Source organism: Xenopus laevis, chromosome 8L (genome assembly GCF_017654675.1).
Source record: "Xenopus laevis strain J_2021 chromosome 8L, Xenopus_laevis_v10.1, whole genome shotgun sequence".
Classification (NCBI taxonomy): domain Eukaryota; kingdom Metazoa; phylum Chordata; class Amphibia; order Anura; family Pipidae; genus Xenopus; species Xenopus laevis.
In genome coordinates this window covers 93,153,754-93,174,198 of record NC_054385.1, presented here as the reverse complement: position 1 = coordinate 93,174,198, position 20,445 = coordinate 93,153,754, and the positions used below count along the sequence as shown (strand labels likewise).

Below are 20,445 nucleotides of genomic sequence, written 5' to 3'. Positions count from 1 at the left end.
TTTACCTTTTAATATGCAAAACCAATGTAGATTTCCGGTACAAGGCTAAAATTACATTTTACCATTAAAGTCATCACCAAAGAAATCAGTGGCAAAACAAGATAGTCTTGAAAATAGTTTTGTTTCCTTATGGACACGTGGCATTTTGAGGAGAAAATCAAGCCATTCGGAGCTATTAAAATACATAAAAAACAAAGTAACGTTGCATTGATTTGTTCTACTCACTAGAACTCTATTTTAGTACCTGCACCAAACGGACTTTAAGCTTGATCTCATTTAATTAAATCTGAATACTGCTGAATCCTAACCTGATATATTTCTTAGAAAAGTTGATCTCTTAAGCTAAATTTCCCCTTTAGAGGCTGCGCCGCAGGGCTATATCTGTTTACTGAACACTGTGCCCTCAGATCATTATAACATGTAATCATATTTAGTCTGGTTTCAGTGAAGATAAGTGGTCTCCATGGGAACTATTACATCACTGATATGCCATCCTGTTGAATGCAAAACATTTGAACAGAACCTCGCTTTGCTAGGGGTAAAATGATCTTTTATCTGTGAATTATTTAAACTTTTGATTACTTTGTACAGTCCTCCATTTTCCTAGAAATGCCCTTGTTTGCCACTTATTATGCTGTGCCTAAAGAAGCATTACAAGTGGCTTTTGCTGTCACTCTTCAGCTGTAAGAACAATGGGAGAACCGCAGATCCCTGAGTAATGCATTGTAGTTTGCTCTTCAGAAAAGTAATACAATTTGTGTTGTGATTCCCATGGTAACACTGTATTCCATAGACACAAGAAAACTTGTAAAGCTAGTTCCAATATGGCCTCTACATGAAACCATTGTTCTTAGTATTCATCACTCCCTGGTCACAAGAGAAAACCCAGTTATTTATGACATGCAAGGTGATTTTAAAGGAAAATTGCTTTTTCCTGCAATCAGTCTGCCCCACCCTTTCCCCTCCACCAATCCAGTCGCTTGCTTCAAACCTACATTTGCTAGGCTTGCAGGGTGTCACAAACCTGGAATTGTGACACCGGTAATACATATTCACTGAAAATGTGTCAGTGGGGCCCCCAAGGACCATTCATCCCAGTACCCCAAGCACTAAAGCTCCCCATAGACGCGACGATTTTTCTTGCCGAACGACCGATTTTAGGGAAGTCCGAACAATCCTTCAAAATGATCGTGCGGTTAGTGGGATTCGAATGATCGAACATTTATGATTTTTCGACCGACATCTGTCAGGAAATTGATCGGCAAGGTCAAAAAATCCTTTCTATTTAATAGTTTTTTTAAGAACAGTACAAAGAGCTGGCTATTCTGGCACCCAATATCAGTTCACATGAAGAGATAAACAAAACCAGAAAATCCTGTCAGTGCTGTCGCTAACAACCTTACCTCCCAAATAAGAAACGACTCTGGATAAGTACTGACACTCTGGAAGAATCAAACAATTTGATGGCTGCCATAACAATGTTGCCCTGTGTGTGTACTTATTGATATATAGTCGCATCATTACTGCCTGTAGGAAGAATATTGGTTCCTTTTCCATGGATCATTTGAAATTGGAAATAAATTGTTATAAAAAAAAACTTGTGTCCCAGAGAGAACTCTCTATTATGTGTCACCTCTCCTTCATCCCAGGGAATTTTTTTTTTTTTAAAGGGAAATATTATCACAAAACGTGCCTCTGTGGGTAAATTACAAAGCAGGTTAACCTGTCTACAGTATCTGCACTCTATGGCTCCTTTAATAAGTGACCACAAGTCTAGTCTACATAATACAAGCAGAATAATGCTCATTTATAATGTATCAAGTATGCAACCTTACATGCTGTATATTTCTTTTTCCCATAGGACCAGGTTGATGGTACTCTTCCACCTCCAATCCCTTATGTACCAATTTGTAAATCCGGTGATCTTGATGTCACACTAGAGTACAAACCTTCCAGCCAAAAGCTGGTTGTTACAGTTCTGGAAGCAAAGGATATTCCAGATAAGGAACGGAGTGGTGTGGATTCATGGCAAGTTCATGTTGTCGTTCTGCCAAGCAAAAAGCAAAGAGGCAAAACCACTACCCAGAAAGGATCACTGCCTGTCTTCAACGAGACCTTCACATTCAACAAACTTGTGCCAGAGGAGATGCCAAACAGTGCCCTTAGGTTCCGCTTGTATGCTGTGCACAAAATGAACCGTGTAAAAATGATGGGAGAGAAATTGTGTCCCTTAAGGAACATTAGACCAGATACTGAAAATAGCCTGACTCTGGTATTGGAGCCAAGGAGCAACCTGACTGTAAGTTTATGGGAGGGAGGGGGAAGGGCAAAGACATGCAAGGCAAAGTGGAAAAAAAATGCCGCAGTTTATTTTAAAATGTTTATACTCCTATAGGAGTTTAAGGGCTGCACCTCACTCTGAATGCATCACTGTCTGTGTTTTGCACTCTTGCATCCAATGAGGACACGTTGTGGTTGGCACACATAAGGCATGTTTGTATGTACGATTTGGCCAAAAATTCCAAGCCTCCTCCAGATACAATCACTTGATCAAGGTAAAAGATCAGTGAAAGGTTACAGTAATATGGGATATGTTTCCCGACAATCCAATTTCTTTTGAACAACAAAATGTGAAAAGTTAGGATTGTTTTAGCTTCTGCCCCTAGAAGTCATTAGTATTAGTATCATGTATTCCTATCACACTCACAGTACAATGTAAATGCCGATCCAATTCCTCGAGTATTTTTACTTTTTTTTGTTTGCTTGTCAAAAATGTATTTTTCATTTTGAAATGCTTTTAGTGACTCCAGTAATCATGACTTGTGTTTCTGTCTCACTTTCAAGCTGAGGGTGAAAATACACTGATATTTATTCACTGTGCAGTATACACATTGGGTTGGTTCTCTTTTTATCTAGGAAATGCTTTTTTCTCTATTGAAGAGTGACAGGGTATTTCTAAAGCCATAAAGTATTTTGAATGCCACTGTCCCTAGCCATTTCATCATCCATTCTAACCATCCATCCAAAATACTAAAGCGGGGTAACTTTCCAAGTAAATTGCAGAAAATTGTTACAATTGGAACTGTAAACCTGGATCTAGACGGAGCTTAGAAAATAATGACATTTATATACAAAGTTTGCCTATTTTTTTATTCTTTCTAATATTGTGAGGATACTATTAGTCCAAATGTTTCATATAATTCAGCAAAATTACTTTTGGCTCAATAATCTAAAAAATGTTCCCCCCTCTTACAGAGTGGAGATTCCCTGTTAAGTTTTACTCCAGTCTCTCACAGTGAGAGTGATTCATCCACACAGTCGTTGTCTCATGGTGGGGTGCCTGAATTGCTGGTGGGATTGTCATATAATCCAACAACAGGGCGGCTTTCTGTGGAAATTATCAAAGGCAGTCATTTTAGGAACCTTGCTGTCAACCGACCTCCGGGTGAGTAAACTATATTAATCTATCCAGAGTATCAGTTCTGCTTTCAAAACTAAACTCTGAGTATGTAGCCCATTGTTTGTCCAGCAGTAAACATTTACTTTGCAAATATTATTATTGTTGACATCAGATTTTTTTGCTAGATATGAACCAGATGATATTGATGCAGCATTATTATCTTCAGTGTGGGTATCAAATGTATGTCTGTGAGTCTGAGAAAAATCTTTGGTCTTCCTCCATGGTGTAAATAAAGCTAACTATAAAGAATGGAATTTGCATTTCTACAACTGCTTTGGGTGTTGAGCATTTGACTTAAGCACAATGTATGTTGAAGATGTAGTGGCATCTGACAGTCAGTAAGCGTTGACTGTAAGGCAAAGCAGATGCCAAAAGCTACACATAAAACACAATTCAAGCTGACCCACCAGAAATAAGACTGAAGCAAGTGTTTTGAGACTCTCAAAACATGAATATTTTGTCCTTCCCAATCATAGGGTGCCCCGCTTTTGAGGGTACTTTATTGGAATGTTTGTTGGGAAAATGCAGGACTACATTTGGTGGTGAGTCCAAGGTTAAATAAAGATGATAGCAAAAGGGTGAAAAGAAAGAAGAGATGGGAGAAGAAAGACAATGGATTTGGGTGAAGAGAAATAAGAGCAGATAGAGAAGAGGAAAAATAAAATATTATGTTGGCTGACTTCAGGTTGATGGTGGTCTAAAAGCATCAATTTAGAGAACAATGAACTATAAAGATATTAATGAAAATAAAAATGGTCCTTTTAAGCTGGCATCGATTTTCTGGAGTTGCACAACAGGGAATGGTGGAAGAGCAAATACTATGTATCAAACTTTAGTAAATATCCAGAATGATATGGTAGATAAGCTATCAGAATGCTGAAGTTAAGGTTGCATCGAGAAAGAGTCATTTCCTAAGGCATGTCACCCATGTATGATAAGTAACCCTTTATGGTACCACACAAATGTATTAATGTCATCTGAGAAACTCACAATCTGGGGAAAAAAATCTAGACAACTGCTTGAAGTTGATCTTCCTTTCACTCCTATAACAACTTTTATGCTTCTGAGAATGCTTTCCTCTAGATGTTGGAACACTGTTGGTGGAATTTGATTCCTTTCAGCCACGCGAGCATTAGTGAGGTTGGGCACTGATAGGCCTGGCTCGCAGTCTGGGTTTCAATTCATCCCATGGGTGTTCTGTTGGGTTGAGGTCAGGGCTCTGTACAGGTCTGTCAAGTTCTTTCACTCTCATCTCAGAAAATGTAGTCAGTAGAGAAATCCTTGCGTTCATTGGGGTATTATTGTGCTGAACAGAAAAGGTCCTACATCAACCTGTTGCCATTTTTCCTCCTCAAATGTCACCATCTGTATTTCCCATTCATGCAAGTAGTGTTCTCCTGGAATATGCCAAGCCCAGACTTCTGTTGTTTTATTTCTCTGTGCAGATTAAAACACAAGCAGGCTGTTCCCTTTGCACAAACACCCCTGGGAATGAACATTACTGTTTCCGACTGTTGACAACAGTGTTCATAGAAAAGATGAGCTCATCCCTTTTGGTTTTATTTGGCAGTACTTACATAATCTTCTGCAGTCAACTACTGGAGTGGGAGTAAATAACAAAAAATAGAACATTTTAAAGGTGAATGCTTTAGGTGCATGGTACAGGTATGGGATCCGTTATCTGTTATTAAGGAAAGGCCATCTCCCATAAACTCCATTTTATCCAAATAATCCAAATTTTTAAAAATAATTTCCTATTTCTCTGTAAGAATAAAACAGTAGCTTGTACTTGATCCAAACTAATTAATCCCTATTGGAAGCAAAACTAGCCTATTGGGTTTATTTAATGTTTAAATGATTTTCTAGTGGAGATTATTTACTTAACCTATAATTCATCTGGTCGGGCTTTTGGGGGCAAAAATTTCTTGTGGAAAAAAAAACTTGAATTTTTCTAAATTTATTACACCCCGATGCTGCAAAAAACGTGAGAATCCGGCATCTTTGTTGAGGTACTGTATAAGTCAATGGGAGAGGCACCTATCTCAATTTGAAGATTTCATGGTCTGTGCTGGGTTTAGCCCAAAAATCCGACTTTTTCGAGCAAAAACTTGAAAAATGTGAGGGATTCGGGAAAAAAACACGAAAAATTCGAGCTATGCGTGCATTCACTCGATTTTATCGAGTTTTTCCACAGTCCTATTAAATCAAGTTTTTTTAATAATAAATAAGCTAAAATTGGCAGGAGAGTTTGGTCGTGGATTTTAGTAAATAACCCCCTTAAGGTATGAAGATCCAAATTACAAAAAAATCCCTTATCCGGAAAACCCCAGGTCCCGAGCAATCTGGATAATAAGTTCAATACCTGTACCTATTTTTGCTCAGAAACAGAGATTATTCCAAGAAATTGTTGAAGCACATGGTAGACTGGGGCAATGAATTTTCTACATTGCTCCCCAGAAACTGTGTCTGACTAAGCAAATTGCTATGGATGAGAAAATTGCTTTGATGAATATAATTTCATCACTGTGTTTACAAAAGCTTAAAATCGAGTTAAGTATCCATTAGTGTTGATGGCTCCTGATTATAGTCATATCAAAATAGTAGTGCCAGAACATGCAGACAAAGTACATTTCCTTCTTCATGCAAACCTATACTCCCATATATTGAGGCGCAGGACTTATAGCTTACTTTTAGTCCAAAAACATCCTGTGTTTTTAATAGTTTTTAATACACATGCTAGAACATAAGCAAAAAGGATTTAAAGTGACAGGGCCATGTGCACGAGTTGTGCTGTAATAAAGGGGAGCAGCTCCTGACCTCTGTGTGTTAGTGCTGCTGAAAAATGTAAATGAGGGCAGTATGGATATGTGGAATACACTACTTGCATACAAGATTATGATAAAGATGAGATACATTGTATATTACATTCTGACACTGGTATCAGTTCTGGCCACTGTGTTAATTTTTTATTAAAGGGGAACTATCGCGAAAATAAAAATGGAATACACGCTTCCTCATAGTGAAATAAGAAACTTTCTAAATACAATTAATTAAATATTCTGCATCGTTTCTGAAACAAACAAGTTTATGCTCACTATCCCTCTCTCAGCATCTGTTTCTCTTCATTCTCTCTCCATGCAGCAGTTGGGTGTCAGATGAATGATCCAATATATGTTATAGGGGGCTTCCTTTCCTAGCAGATGTATTAGAGCTCACTCAAATAACTGATTCCAGTACAAACAGAATCTAACAAAATAATTGCCTTTTGCACAAATCCTGCATGTAGAGAGACATGATGTCTTGTGATTTTAATAGAGTGAGCTCTAATACATCTTCTAGGCAAAAGGAGCCCCCCATACGATATAGTGGATCATTCATCTGACACCCAACTCCTGAATGAGGAAAAAACAGATGCTTAGAGAGGGTTAGTGAAGACTGACTTGATTATTTTAGAAATGGTACAGAAGTTTTAATTGATTGTATTTAGAATGTTTCTTATTTCAGTATGCTGAAGCTAATATTACATTTTCATATTTGCGATAGTTCCCCTTTAAAGGAGAAACAAACCCGTAACATAAAAAACCCTACCCCCCCCTACCCTTTGTCGACCCCCCTCCCTCCTCTCCCCCAGCCTAGGAAGATGGCTGCTGTGATCTGCGGGGGACAGAATCTGCACCGAGGGGTAATTAAAAAGTTAGGGGCATTTGCCCCGGGTACCACCTAGGCTGGGGGGAGGAGGGAGGCGGTCTACAAAAGGTAGGGGTGTTTTATGTTACGGGTTTGTTTCTCCTTTAAAACAGCAAAATAGATGAAACAGTTGGGAATTCTAGATTCCACAATTTTATCCATAATAGATCTGCCCTTAGATATTGTTGACTGACTACTAATCTGACTAGTATTCCTGGATAATAGTGCTGTGACTAGAATGATCATATTGTATTGAGTTACAGACCCCAATTCTAAAAAGTTTGTTTAGGCTTTAAATGAGTTGAAGTATATGGCTTTTTCTATTAGGTAGAGTGGCTGCTACTGTTATCTCTGAACAGCACTGCACATTCCACTTACACACAGATGAGGCACCACCATACAAATGTCTGTCCTTGACTCTAACAGCTCAGGGACAGAAACAATAGAAAAGGAAATAAAGGATAGAGGCATGAAAATATATAATAATAATAAGTGCCAAGAGAAATGTTTTACATTCAAGCTTAACCCTTTGATTCCCACGGCATGAAGCCAGAGCCTGCTACTATTTAAACTCCAGACGGGGAGTACAGTGGTGCAATGGTTAGTAGTGATTTTTTCGGCAGTTATGGATTCTCGGTGAAGTTCGCAGTGGAAAAATTAACTGCAAAGAAATTGTCACTTAATCTTATTCGGACGCCCATTGACTTTGATGCATTGGACAGAGAGTCACACGTATAAAAATTGGTTTCCAAATTGACGCGCTTTAAAATTATTTTGATGCCCATTGACGTCAATGCGTTTTGCTAATTTTTTGCCATTTCGCGAATTGTTTTTCCGTTTCGCGACAGATTGGCCCATCACTAATGGTTAGCACTGCTGCTATGACATCCTGACTTCCACTAGTCAGAAGCTACAGAAATCCCATATTCAATTAAAATCCATTCCATGGTTATGCCATCATATTCATTGAAATTATAACAAAGGTTTCATCATTTGCACCAGGTCTAGTAACCCATAGCACCAAATTAGATTTAGGTGACGAGTAAATTCTACCTGCTATGGGACTTTTATTATATTATGCCATTTGTGTGTATATGTAGCTGCTACCAGTGGTGTAAGTATATATATATAGATATATATATATATATATATATATACAGTTCAGGCTGTGGTGCACTCCAATCCAGCAGTGTTTTACTGCCTGGGTGCTGTCATATATAGTGCAGATAGTGGCAGGGGCGTTTCTGCCATGAGGCAAGGTGAGTACCTTGCCTCAGGCGGCAGCTCCCCAGAAGTTACCAGGGGCGGCAAAAAGCCGCTCCTGGTAACTTTAAGAGCCGAATTTCAGGTTATTAAACCGGAAATTCAGCTTTTCTAGCGCTGAGAGCGATATTTCGCACTCTGCGCTAGCAATGCGCCCCTCTCCGGATATCCCGTCGGAGATCTTATGGTAAGCCTGGGGGCGGCATTGCGAACGCCGCCTCAGGCGTCGTTGATGTCTGAAACGCGCCTGGATAGTGGTGTTCCAAGGAATGACACACTCCAGGACTTTATAATGAGATCAAGCAAAGTGAAGTTTATTTGTCAACGTTTCGGTCCAGTCTCAAGACATGTCTTGAGAAAGGTCCAGACTGGACCGAAACGTTGACAAATAAACTTCACTTTGCTTGATCTCATTATGAAGTCCTGGAGTGCGTCATTCCTTGGAACACACACACACCAACATAAAATCAAATCAGCATTTCAGCTTTACGCATTCCAACTTTTCCCCACACTGGGTTTCTCACCATACAGGTTGGCTTCCACACTCAGGAATATTCAGGCTTCTCACTAAGCCCTGCTGACTCTCCCCTCCAGGGACACAAATTCACCAGATTCCGGCCTGTCTCACCTTCTGGCTTTCCTCAATTACTTTAGACTCTCAATCACCTGCTCACATCTCCCCCTGCTCCTTGCAGTGACAGGCAGCAACCCAGCCCCTCTGGGAGTTCCTAACACAGACAATGGTAACCTTCCTGTTCTGCGCCATGCTCAGCGAGACCTTCCTGACATTTCACTACAATTAAATATCTTTCTACAAGACAGCCTTCCTTTTCTATGTCCTGCTCTAAGAGATGTTGCTAACACTCTCAGGGGAGAAATTAAAGGCAAAACAAACCTTTTTACCCTTCTCTGGGGGTAGGGTCGCCACCCGGCTGGTATTTTGCTAGCCTAGCCGGTAAAACACCTAAAAATATCGTTATTTCAAATTTACCGGCAATGTAGCTGCCGGTACATTTGTAATACTCCTAACAAAGTAGTAATATTACCCTCGGCCTGCCCCCCAATCCGCTCAAAAATATACCTTTTTGCTGCCTTCTGGCCAATCATGCGTTCTGGCTCCGCCCCTTTATGTCATGATCCGCTCCTTTCTTCATCATGACACCCCCTTTTTACGTCACAACCTGCCCCTTTGTTCCTGCCCCCACCACCAGCCGGTGGAAATCTTATTAAAAGGTGGCAACCCTAATCTGGGGTCATTCTACCACAACATATATATATATGACTCTGCAAAAACAGCTAAATGTCTATTATTTCAAAGAATTGAAATTCCAACCCTATACATTGACATGCAAACCTTCTACTATGCAACATTTCAGTATGCATATTTTCAGATGTCTCCATGCCTGGATTTAAAACAAGAAGTGTTTTCACACAAAAGGTGCAATTCATCACAATTTCCAGAAATGAAAAATGTGCAAGGTAACACATCAAATTGAAACAGCAGAGGCTGAGAATGGGGAAAAAAGGGAATATTGTGTTGCTGGAAATATGTACATTTATTATCATAGCACTGTACCTCTCTAACAATTACAGAGCCCAGTTTAGACACAGAGATAGATTTATGGTTACTTCTGTTGTTCTTCACAATGGCCATTTTGTATGTGATATTGAAAATAATCATACTGAATAAATCAATAATTCTTTAAAGGAACAGTAACACCAAAAAATGAAACGGTTGTAAGTGATGAAAAAATAATGTACTGTTGATCTGCGCTGGTAAAACCTAAAAAACTCTACTAAGGTTTATATAAACAAGCTGCTGTGTAGCCATGGGGGCATGAATCAAATGCAATTTGAGAGTAGTATTAGCCAGATATGGGATGACTTTGACGTAGTTGGCCAGCTTAAATATATTCCAATATATGGACAAACAATCCCTGTTTTGTTTAAAAGGTAAGGCATTTTTTAGTAGCTGAATGCACAAAATGCCTCAATGTCTTAAATATATTGATAATGGGTTGAGTGCAGAGGACTCTTGTAATAGCCACGGGGGCAGCCATTCAAGCACAGGATACACAGTAGATAACAGATACATTCTGAAGAATCCCATTGTATACTACAGATCTTATCTGTTATCTGCTGTGTATCCTGTGCCTTTTTTCCTTTTTCAGCTTTGAATGGCTGTCCCATGGCTACATTGTTTATATAAACTATAGTAGTCTTCTGAAGCAAACCCACCAATTTTACCAGTGCAGCGCAACTATACATTATATTTTGATTACTTTAAAACACTTTTGTTTTTTTGGTGTTACTGTTCCTTTAATTCCTTAATTTGCACTCTGGAGAAAAAACGTGAAAAAAATTATTTAAACACAAAGAACATTAATTCAATTCAGTTCAATGCTTATGCTGAGGGTTGTTATCAATTATTCCTTCGGATCACAAAACATTGTGGATTTAAATCAGTTTCCAAAGTCTGATGTGTCTCTTTTCATCCACAGATACCTATGGAAAGCTTTCTCTGTTGGACTCAGTTGGCCATGAAATGTCCCGTTGTAAAACATCGGTGCGCAGAGGCCAGCCAAACCCTGTCTACAAAGAAACGTTCATCTTCCAAGTGGCTCTCTTTCAGCTTACTGACTTCACGCTGATGATTTCCATTTACAACCGGCGCAGCATGAAAAGGAAGGAGATGATTGGATGGCTTTCCCTGGGGAAAAACAGTAGTGGGGAAGAGGAGCAAAACCATTGGCTGGAAATGAAAGAATCAAAGGGTCAGCAGGTCTGCCACTGGCACACATTGCTAGAGTCTTAAAGGGCAGACTCAAAAGAAAAGATATGTTATAATGCTTCCACTTGTGTGACAATGTTTTAAAATGGATGTTTTTTTTTTTTTGTTTCATTTTTTTTTTTACAAACCCATACCTTGAATTACTCACCATAACAATGTAAACATAAGCACTATTCTTTCACTTTTTCTTAGACTCTTTTAGTACTGAAATATACTTTGCATTCCTCCTATCAAGGGTGAGGGTGCAAGTATGTAGAAAATAAAATAGTATACATATATATATATATAAATGCATGTAAAGTACTTTGGGAGTATGGGTGTACAATTTTAGTGCACCTCAACTATTTAATGCAGTGACTTGAAAGGAAAATATCTGCCTACTTGTGACAAGATATCCAAGACTGTAGCCTGTGAGTGTTGCTTTAGGTTGTATTACATTTTGATTTGACATCTGTGCAGGCACAAGGGTATTGCAATTGTATATTTTCAGTAAAAGTCAGTTTTAACACAATCCATTGGAAGACCAGACAGAGAAAATCTGCTATCAGTTGTGTAGCCCATTTACTTTGAGTTGAATCACATTCCATTTGCACTGAAATTTATATCCTTGAACCTGACATCTAAAAGCACATTGATCATAGGTCGAATTTCATGTGAGTTTTTAAAAACTCCCCATAACGCCCAATAAATTAGAAATTTATTAATAAAATCAAATGAATTAAATCGACCTGAAAACTCGAATCTAATTCGATTCGAATTTGATCAAACTCAATTCGAGTTTTTTTCTCCAGAATGTCAGGAAGGCTGCACACATCTCCAGATTGATCCCTGGACCTCTCCCATTGACTTAAACAGCAATTCGGCAGGTTTAAGGTGGCGGATACTCAAATTCTAGTTCTTAAAGGGCCAGAGTATGATAAATCTTATCAAATCTGAATTTTTTTAAAAACTCAAATTGAATTTAAATAACTAAGTCGAATTTAACAGTATTGATCATAAAAAAAGTTCAACCCTTGATAAATCTGCCCCTAGTATAATAATATAACATAATAGCCATTCTGTATAGTGTCACACCAATGTATACAAGACTGAGAACTCACCCACCCATGTACAATTCTCTATCTGGTTCGGCTCATCATTCCTGGTGCACGGATATCTAGGTAGGTAGGATACACTTATAGTGAACTCGCAGGTAAAACAGGCGCATAATATATTGCCAAAAGAAAAGCACAGTAAATGGCATTTTAGTCTTCTGAAATAGGGCAAGATGGGGCACATCCTCCATGAATGTCCTCAGTTTCAGTATTTGTAAATTATTTGGAATGAATTTGATACTGATTAAGAATGAATTATATATTTTCAAATGGCATGGGAAGCAATAAACATTTTGCTGTACGTGTGTTTCATATATTCATTTTTGTAATAGTGAGATTATATTTGCCTGAAGGCTGGTTGGATGGAGGTGTGGAAAGGAGAGTTGTGAATGGAAGGCAAGAAGTTTGTTACCTCTACATTTCATAGTTTTTCAATAGTGAGATTGTATTTGCCTGAAGGTTTGTTGGATGGAGAATGGAAAGGAGAGGGGTGAATGGAAGTCAAGAAGTTTTAGAAAAGAGATTTTGGTCATAAAGGTTTTCCCAATTGGTAGCTAATATGCCAGCTATATAATGGAAATTGCTCTATCTCACTGTGCCAGACATCTGTCATCATAGTTCACCTGTTCTAGAATTGTAGTAAGCTCTTCCCCCCCCCCACTTTCCACTTTTATATAGCCATTGCCACATAAACAACACACACAGTCTCCTGTAATTAGATGCAAAACTAAACGTTTTCAAGGTTAATGCGGAGCTCCAGCCACATGTCTCTAAAAACAGAACTGCACTGTTGTTTCCAAGCAGTTTTATTGGTCGAGGAACCCAATAGGACTCTTTAATGACTGTGTCCTGCCTCCTGCTACAGATGGTTGGGCAGAAAGATGGTCAATGCGGCTGGCAAATGCGAGGAGAAATGGGCGGACCGGGTGGAGAAAAGGGACGGGCCTGTGGGTAGAAGGGGACATAGAAGGGGACATATAGGAGAAGGGGGATCTATAGGGCAATTTAAATGTATTGCAAGCAGAGAGCGACGTCTTATTCCTGAGTGGGGTCAGGATAATCTCCCCACCTGCCTATACAGTAGTTGCCTATCCTTAACCCTGGTTTGTGAGTATTAACTTGTTTACTCTACCATTACTCCTTGTAAAAACATATTACACTATTGGGGCTCTTGGTGTTCCTTTTTGTCTTAAATTTATTGGTGATTACATTACCAGTGGTTTTGTGATACAGGTGCCGGCCCTAGCTGGTGATTTACCAACTAGGCTAGTCAAATACCAACCAGGTGGCAACACTATCCAGGGTTTACAACGGGGTGCATTAATACACACAGTGCACTTGCCCCTAAAGAATAACATTTTGATGCTGAGCACCAAAAATACCAAAATGCTGATAGAATTGTTTATGATTTATAATACAACATAAGCACAGTTGTGTGGGTATTCATGCGTTGGACACAATTGTGTAGGGAAACTGCTGCATTCTGGATAAAAAACATAGCAAATTGCATCTAAAGTTGCACAAATGTGCCCTTAGGGGCACATTTACTAAGGGTCGAAGTGAATTCAAAGTGAATTTTCGAATTCAAAAACTTCGAATTTTGAAGTTCGATTTCGACCATTCGAAAATCTAAGTACTGGTCTCTTTAAAAAACTTCGACACTTCACCACCTTAAACCTGCCAAATTGCTATGTTAGCCTATGGGCACCTCCTAGAACCCATAGCCAGTATTTGGCTACGTTTTTTTCGATTCGATGGTCGATCTCGATGTACTTCGTAATTCGACCCTTAGTAAATGTGCCCCTTAATGTCTCTGAAAATGGGGAACTTCTTCAACTATTTCTAACAGCGTGGCAAAAAAGATAATTTCCATCAGTTATAGTCCTAGAAGAAGTTCATAGTATGGAACCAACTCTAATTTGTTAAATTGACCAGCACACCAATTACTCTCAACTAGTGACCCATAGCCACCTATCAGAATGTTGTTTTCATTTGTTTATTGCAGTTAGATAATCAGAGCATTCATTTCATAGTAAAATCACTTTTTCTGAACATCCATGGGAAATTGTTGGCTTTCTGGCTGTTGATAACTAGGGCACCTGGCTGAGGAAGGAGGCAAGAAACTGTACTCCACTACTGCTTGTGGACCTCAAGTCTTACAATTCGTCTCTTAGTCTTCACTATTTTAAAATAAAACATAATAAGTAAACCAGACTGCTTCCCTTGCTGCTTGGCATCTCACACTGTTTCCTAGGCAACCAAATGCACAAACATAAAATTAGCACTTCCGACTTTTTCTGTCTAGAAACCATGGAGACCAAGAGAGCTGGATAAAAGAAGGCAGATGTTTGGCGGACCGATAATGCAATGTAGAGGTAAACAAGAGTTCTGTGTTTTGTATAATTGGAAAGAAGAAAATGTATCTAACAACAGAGAACACAGTCTGGGCACTTACTGTAAGTGGGAAGTGCAGGGCTCTTTGCGTCAACATTTTCCATTATTATTATCAATAAGGACAGTCTGACCTCAGTCACAAGTGGGCAAAGGGTTCAGTAATTCATCCCTTTTTAGCTAACCAGAGAGGCGGGGCAGATAATGTTTGTGCTCGAGGTCTCTCTCTTGAGCATCAAGTTCTACTTTATCACACATAAGGGCTCATTTACTAAAGTAAGTGTAAGTGCAAAGAGTAAAATAGTATGCATCCATTAGCAAAGGTTCTTGCACAAAAGTACCAGTATCTTAATAAGGTGTGAGGTGAAAAGTACAGGGTGCACAGATACAAGGGAGCCCAGAAATTTACATATGCCTCGACGAGGAGATATTTCCATTTTGCACCTACCCACGTCTCTGACCTGTATCTAATAATATAATAATTATGTATCACTAAGTTGCAAGCAACACCCACATGTGTCATTTACCGATGCAGGTGCAAATTACCAACAACGTTGGTTGAGGTTACCTGCAATTATGCTGAAATTCTGGGAACTAAACCTGCACTGTGGGTAAAAAAAAAAAAAACAGTTTTTTTATAGTCTGCACAAGACACATGTTAGTAAATGACTCCTGGGGGTTATTTAATAAAATCTGATTTTATCTCATTTTTTAAATTAAAAAAATCAACCAAACTCCCATACACAATTTTGCCTTATTTATTATTAAAATAACACAATAAAATTGATGAAAACACAAATCATATGATTTTTTTTGGACTTTTCTCCTGAATCCTTGATTTTTCTAGGTTATTGCCTGAAAACCCTGATTTTTTTCGGACTATCAGGCTAAACCCAGCACAAAATATAATATCTTTAAATTGGGATAGGGATATCTGCTTTGGATTCATGCTTTTTGCCACATCAGGGTACAATAAATCAAGTTTTTGCACCAAAAATCCAAACCATAAAAAATTGAGTTTTAGTAAGTAACCACCTTAGAGGCCCTTTTACTAAGGGTTGAATATCGAGGATTAATTAACCCTCGATATTCGACCATCGAAGTAAAATCCTTCGACTTCGAATATCGAAGTCGAAGGATTTACCACAAATACTTTGATCGAAGGATTTTAATCCATTGATTGAACGACTTTCCTTTGATCAAAAAAAGGTTAGAAAGCTTATGGGGAAGGTCCCCATAGGCTAACATTGTAGCTCGGTAGGTTTAAGGGTAGGGACACACTGGGCGATTTGGGGAGATTTAGTCGCCTGGCGACTAATCGCCGCGACTTTTCTCCCCGAATGCCTCCCCTCGCTCTGCGCCTGGCTAAAATGAAAAATCGCCTGCGCTAATCACACGCGGCGATTCGTTTTCCGAAGTCGCCCGAAGTTTCCTCGTGAGGCAACTTCGGGCGATTTCGGAAAACGAATCGCCGCGTGTGATTAGCGCAGGCGATTTTTCATTTTAGCCAGGCGCAGAGCGAGGGGAGGCATTTGGGGAGAAAAGTCGCGGCGATTAGTCGCCAGGCGACTAAAACTCCCCAAATCGCCCAGTGTGTCCCAGCCCTAAAGTGCCGAAGTAGGTAGTCAAAGTTTTTTTATAAAGAGACAGTACTTCGACTATCGAATGGTCGAATAGTCAAAGGATTTTTAGTTCGAATCATTCGATTCGAAGTCAAAGTCGTAGTCGAAGGCCGAAGTAGCCTATTCGATGGTCGAAGTACCCAAAAAAAACCTTTGAAATTCAACGTTTTTTTAGTTCGAATCCTTCACTCGAGCTTAATAAATGTGGCCCTTAGTGTCTGAGGTCTGAAATGCCTTTGCTTGATTTCCATCCATTAAGCCATACTGTAGATACTCTATTAGGGGTGCAATTTGATTCATATTTTATCAAGCAAATTGTGATTTTCAAAGTTTTATTTAGCAATGCTACCAAAGGTTTAAATTTCCCTTTATTATTTATGCAAGAACCTGTTGATATTTCAAGAGCTGTGCACAGTAATATCAGGGCTTATTTACTAACCGGTGCAAATGCACACCTGCAAAGTTGCCCATCACAGCAAATCAGCTATTAACTGTTACTGGTTTAGCCTAGTTGAGGTAATGAAAGCAAATGTCTGATTCGTTTTCATGATTTACTGCACTTATGTAAACATGAACATAGGCTAATCAATAAACCTTGGGATATTTCTGTATTTTCTGTATTTAAGGGTATCTGCCTACTGTCATAATCTATTATGGTAAAATGGTAGGGACCAACACTGGGGAGAAAGGGATATTAAGACAATTAATTGATTGTTGCAGCTTATTCTTTACATTTAATAAAAGAAAATTTAGGTCCACTACAAATTATACACAGAATAGATTGAATATAATAATACTTTTTAACCTACAGATAGTTAACATTGATTTTCCAGGCAATGGGAATGTACAATTGTTGGTGCAGGGGCCATAGAGATGCAAAATGATCCAGAGATCCCAGAGTTCCTAGAATTAAATGTACAGTAATTGCTTAGCCCACATTGCATACAACTAACACAACCCCTGCTATTTTATACACAGAGTGTTCTCTCTGAGTTTATTTCATAGACATTTACATAGAAAAAAATGCATGTTGTTTATAAAATGCCACTTTTTCATACCAATGTACTTTCTATCTTTGCTGATATAATGATACGCCAGTTGTCAAATTCCTGCGCAGAACTGGGACATGTTAGCACCCTCCTCCCGCCAACTCTGGATATCAAACGACACAGGAAAAGGAGAGAACTGGAATAAAGTTGATTGCTGCATAACTATTGTTCTGTCACTTGCTCCAGAAAGTAGGGAAACTATCTAAAAATAAAAAGAAGTCTTACGCTGCTTAGCTTTTCCAAAAATAGATCAGCTGTCAAATTTTAAAAAAAATGAGCAAAACCTCGGTTAGAGGAAGCTGCCTGTAAGAATTGGATGATATTCTGTGGGGTTAAACAAGTTTCCTAAATTCCCAAGACCCAGGGGCGTAACTACAGAGGAGGCGGCTGCAGGGGAGCCCAGGAGGTAGAGGGATCCATGAGGCCCTAATTCAAATACAATTTCAATAAATATTTGTAAAACAGGTCAACCTTTAAACATTTTGGGGGCCTGAAATATCACTATATACTCACTTATATATCACTGCCAAGACTCTTTGCTGACATCTTCTATAAGCAGTTGCAATATGCATAGCAGTGACACTGTTCTGCCTGACAACTAGCTTTGGCCTTCAGTTTGGGCATCGTGGGACAGAAATTGACATGATCAATGTGCAGCACTTCTGGAGAGCTACAGAACCAATGGAAGAAACTAAATTGTCTTAGAATAGCCATGTTTACATCATTCTAAAAGTTAGTTTAAAGGTGAACAACCCCTTTTTTTAAGCAAGCTCAGATGAGCTGCTGGCCCATGTTCTCTCTAATGCAGGAGTGCCCATACTTTACTAATGAGAGGTCTACTTTTTCGATGTTGTCCCAATATGATCTAGATCCATAAAAGCATTGTTAGCATTCTGTTCCGTGGAACATTTTACTTAAATACTGATTTATGGGAAAATATATATTGCTATATTTAAAAAACAACTATTTCTCATGTAACCTTAATGTAATAAATATCTGAATGAAAAGCATGAAACAGGAGGGTGATTTAGACAAGCTGTTTGTTGACAGTGTCTTGAGATCTACTGTTTGCAAGCTAAAGGTCTACTGCTAGATCCCGATCTACCTTTTGTACACCCCTGCTCTAAGGTTTGCGATTGTGCACCCGCACACAAGTTTTGAGGCCAGCACACAAACAACAAATTTTGGTGCGCACAAAGAATTTTGTATGTATTGCATGGGGGGTGGGTCCATATTACAGGGGAAATATACTTTTGGAGTTTTAGGAGCTCTTGGAGAAGGAGTGAATGCATAAACTGAAGTGTAAATTTGGTATTTCCCATCTGACGTTTCTGAGAGGATGATTTTTTATGAGGAATTTGTTAGGCAGTTTGCTGTAAAATAACACATGACACCCCATTGATATGATATATACATAGGGTTGCCACCTGGCTAGTATTTTACCAGCCTGTTGGTAAACATGATGGCTGATACCAATGTTATTAATAAGGAAAAAAGATAAATATATAGGAAGGCCGATATTTTTTTCCAGAAAAGGTGGCAACCCTATATATACTCCATGTATCCCAGTGATGTGATGTACACCATTCTTGCTATACTTTGTGTGTATTAGTCATTTATTTTCTAGTGGGAGCCATAAATTAAATGTGTGCCAAATTTTCCAGCGTCTCCCAATAGTACTGCTGTGAGTTCCCAGGTTTTCCTAACCTCCAGTAGGTAAGCACCCTTAGTTACTTGGGGGCAAATTCACTAACCTCTGAAAATTTGCCAGGGACAGCTTCTCTCACAGTGCAACACTTTTCCAGACGTAGATTCACCAGGACAACACTAATTCACTAAAATCTGAAGTTGCGTCCAGGGCGCCGAATGCTGGCGAAGTTTTGCTAGCATTACTGTGCCAAGCGAATCGAAGTTGCACTAGCGTTGCCTAATTTGCATAAGCCGGGAAGTTAAAGTTCAATGGACGTATATGTTGCAGCAAATACATTACATTACACAAGTCTGGGAAACCTTAATAAAATAAAATAAAGTTGTTATATTGCCCTACACATAATCCCAGTGTATACTTTATGTGCCATATGTAAGGAAATGTAGGGGGGAATTTACGCTCTTTTTCAGCCTATCACCCTGAAAAAGGAAAAGTCGCCAGCGTTTTTTGGGACTTAGAAAATTTTTCAACTATTTTTTAGGAACTCCTATCTACTCTATTGCACTTTGCCTGGTCTGAGGTGGTGAAAGCAAGTCTGGCGCAAGAGGTAACGTTCAGTAAAATCCGCATCTTAGTGAATTTGCGTAGTTATGTCCATTCGCCAGATCGTAAATTCACCAGGCGTTAGGGAGTGAAGTACCGCTAGAGTCTATCTACTTTGCCAGCGAAGTTACGCCAGCGAATGTTAGTAAATCAGTACCGAAATGACGTCACACTGGCGAATTTTTACCTGTGTGACGTCACTTCGCCCTTTAGTAAATTTACCCCTTGGAGTGTAATATGGTTATGTGCCCATTATATGTACCAAAAACAAATCCTCCACCCCTTCTTCTGGATGCAGAAAGGGGCAAAGTCTAATTGATTTAGATGAGGCAAATACAAAATATATACTGCAGCAGCTCTTAGGTAGGGAAAGACACAGGCAAGATGTGTTTCAGTGGACTGCTGTTATTTATAGCATAGTGACAAAAAAAAGCAGAATAACTTATCACATCAGTGAGCAGTTCTATTACTCTAACTACTTCAGACAGGAATGCTTAGGCAGTGTGTTTGCATCATTAACTTCATCGATGACAGTCAGTTATTCAGGTTCACTGTACTATTAATGTGATATCATGAAGCTGCCCCTAAACATAAAGAGCCGCTTGTCTGGCAATCTTTCACCAAAATACTCACCTTGAGGTGGTCAATACTGGGCTGGAGAAATTGTTTAGCATTTGGGCCAATAATCAGATTATAATTGCAGCTATGCAGGCTATTGGATGGAGGACCTCGTCAATGTGCAGTGGGTAGGGCCATTAGTGTAACTAGATATTACTGGGCCCCACAGCAATTTATTTTTCAGCTGTTGATCTGTTTTCCCAATGTTTATTGAAATTA

General features: G+C 39.0%; 1 protein-coding gene across 3 annotated transcripts in view; it reads left to right on the top strand.

Moving 5' to 3' along the window:
- syt16.L (synaptotagmin 16 L homeolog) overlaps positions 1–12,596 on the top strand; it is a 64,995-nt gene extending 52,399 nt beyond the window's left edge. For all 3 annotated transcript variants that reach the window (XM_041573101.1, XM_018230659.2, XM_018230660.2), the window contains 3 exons: positions 1,862–2,299; positions 3,256–3,445; positions 10,912–12,596. In XM_041573101.1, the coding sequence (XP_041429035.1) occupies positions 1,862–2,299; positions 3,256–3,445; positions 10,912–11,225 (942 nt within the window). In that variant the 3' untranslated portion in view covers positions 11,226–12,596. The remainder of the gene's footprint in view (positions 1–1,861; positions 2,300–3,255; positions 3,446–10,911) is intronic.
- The last annotated feature ends 7,849 nt before the right edge of the window (positions 12,597–20,445 follow it).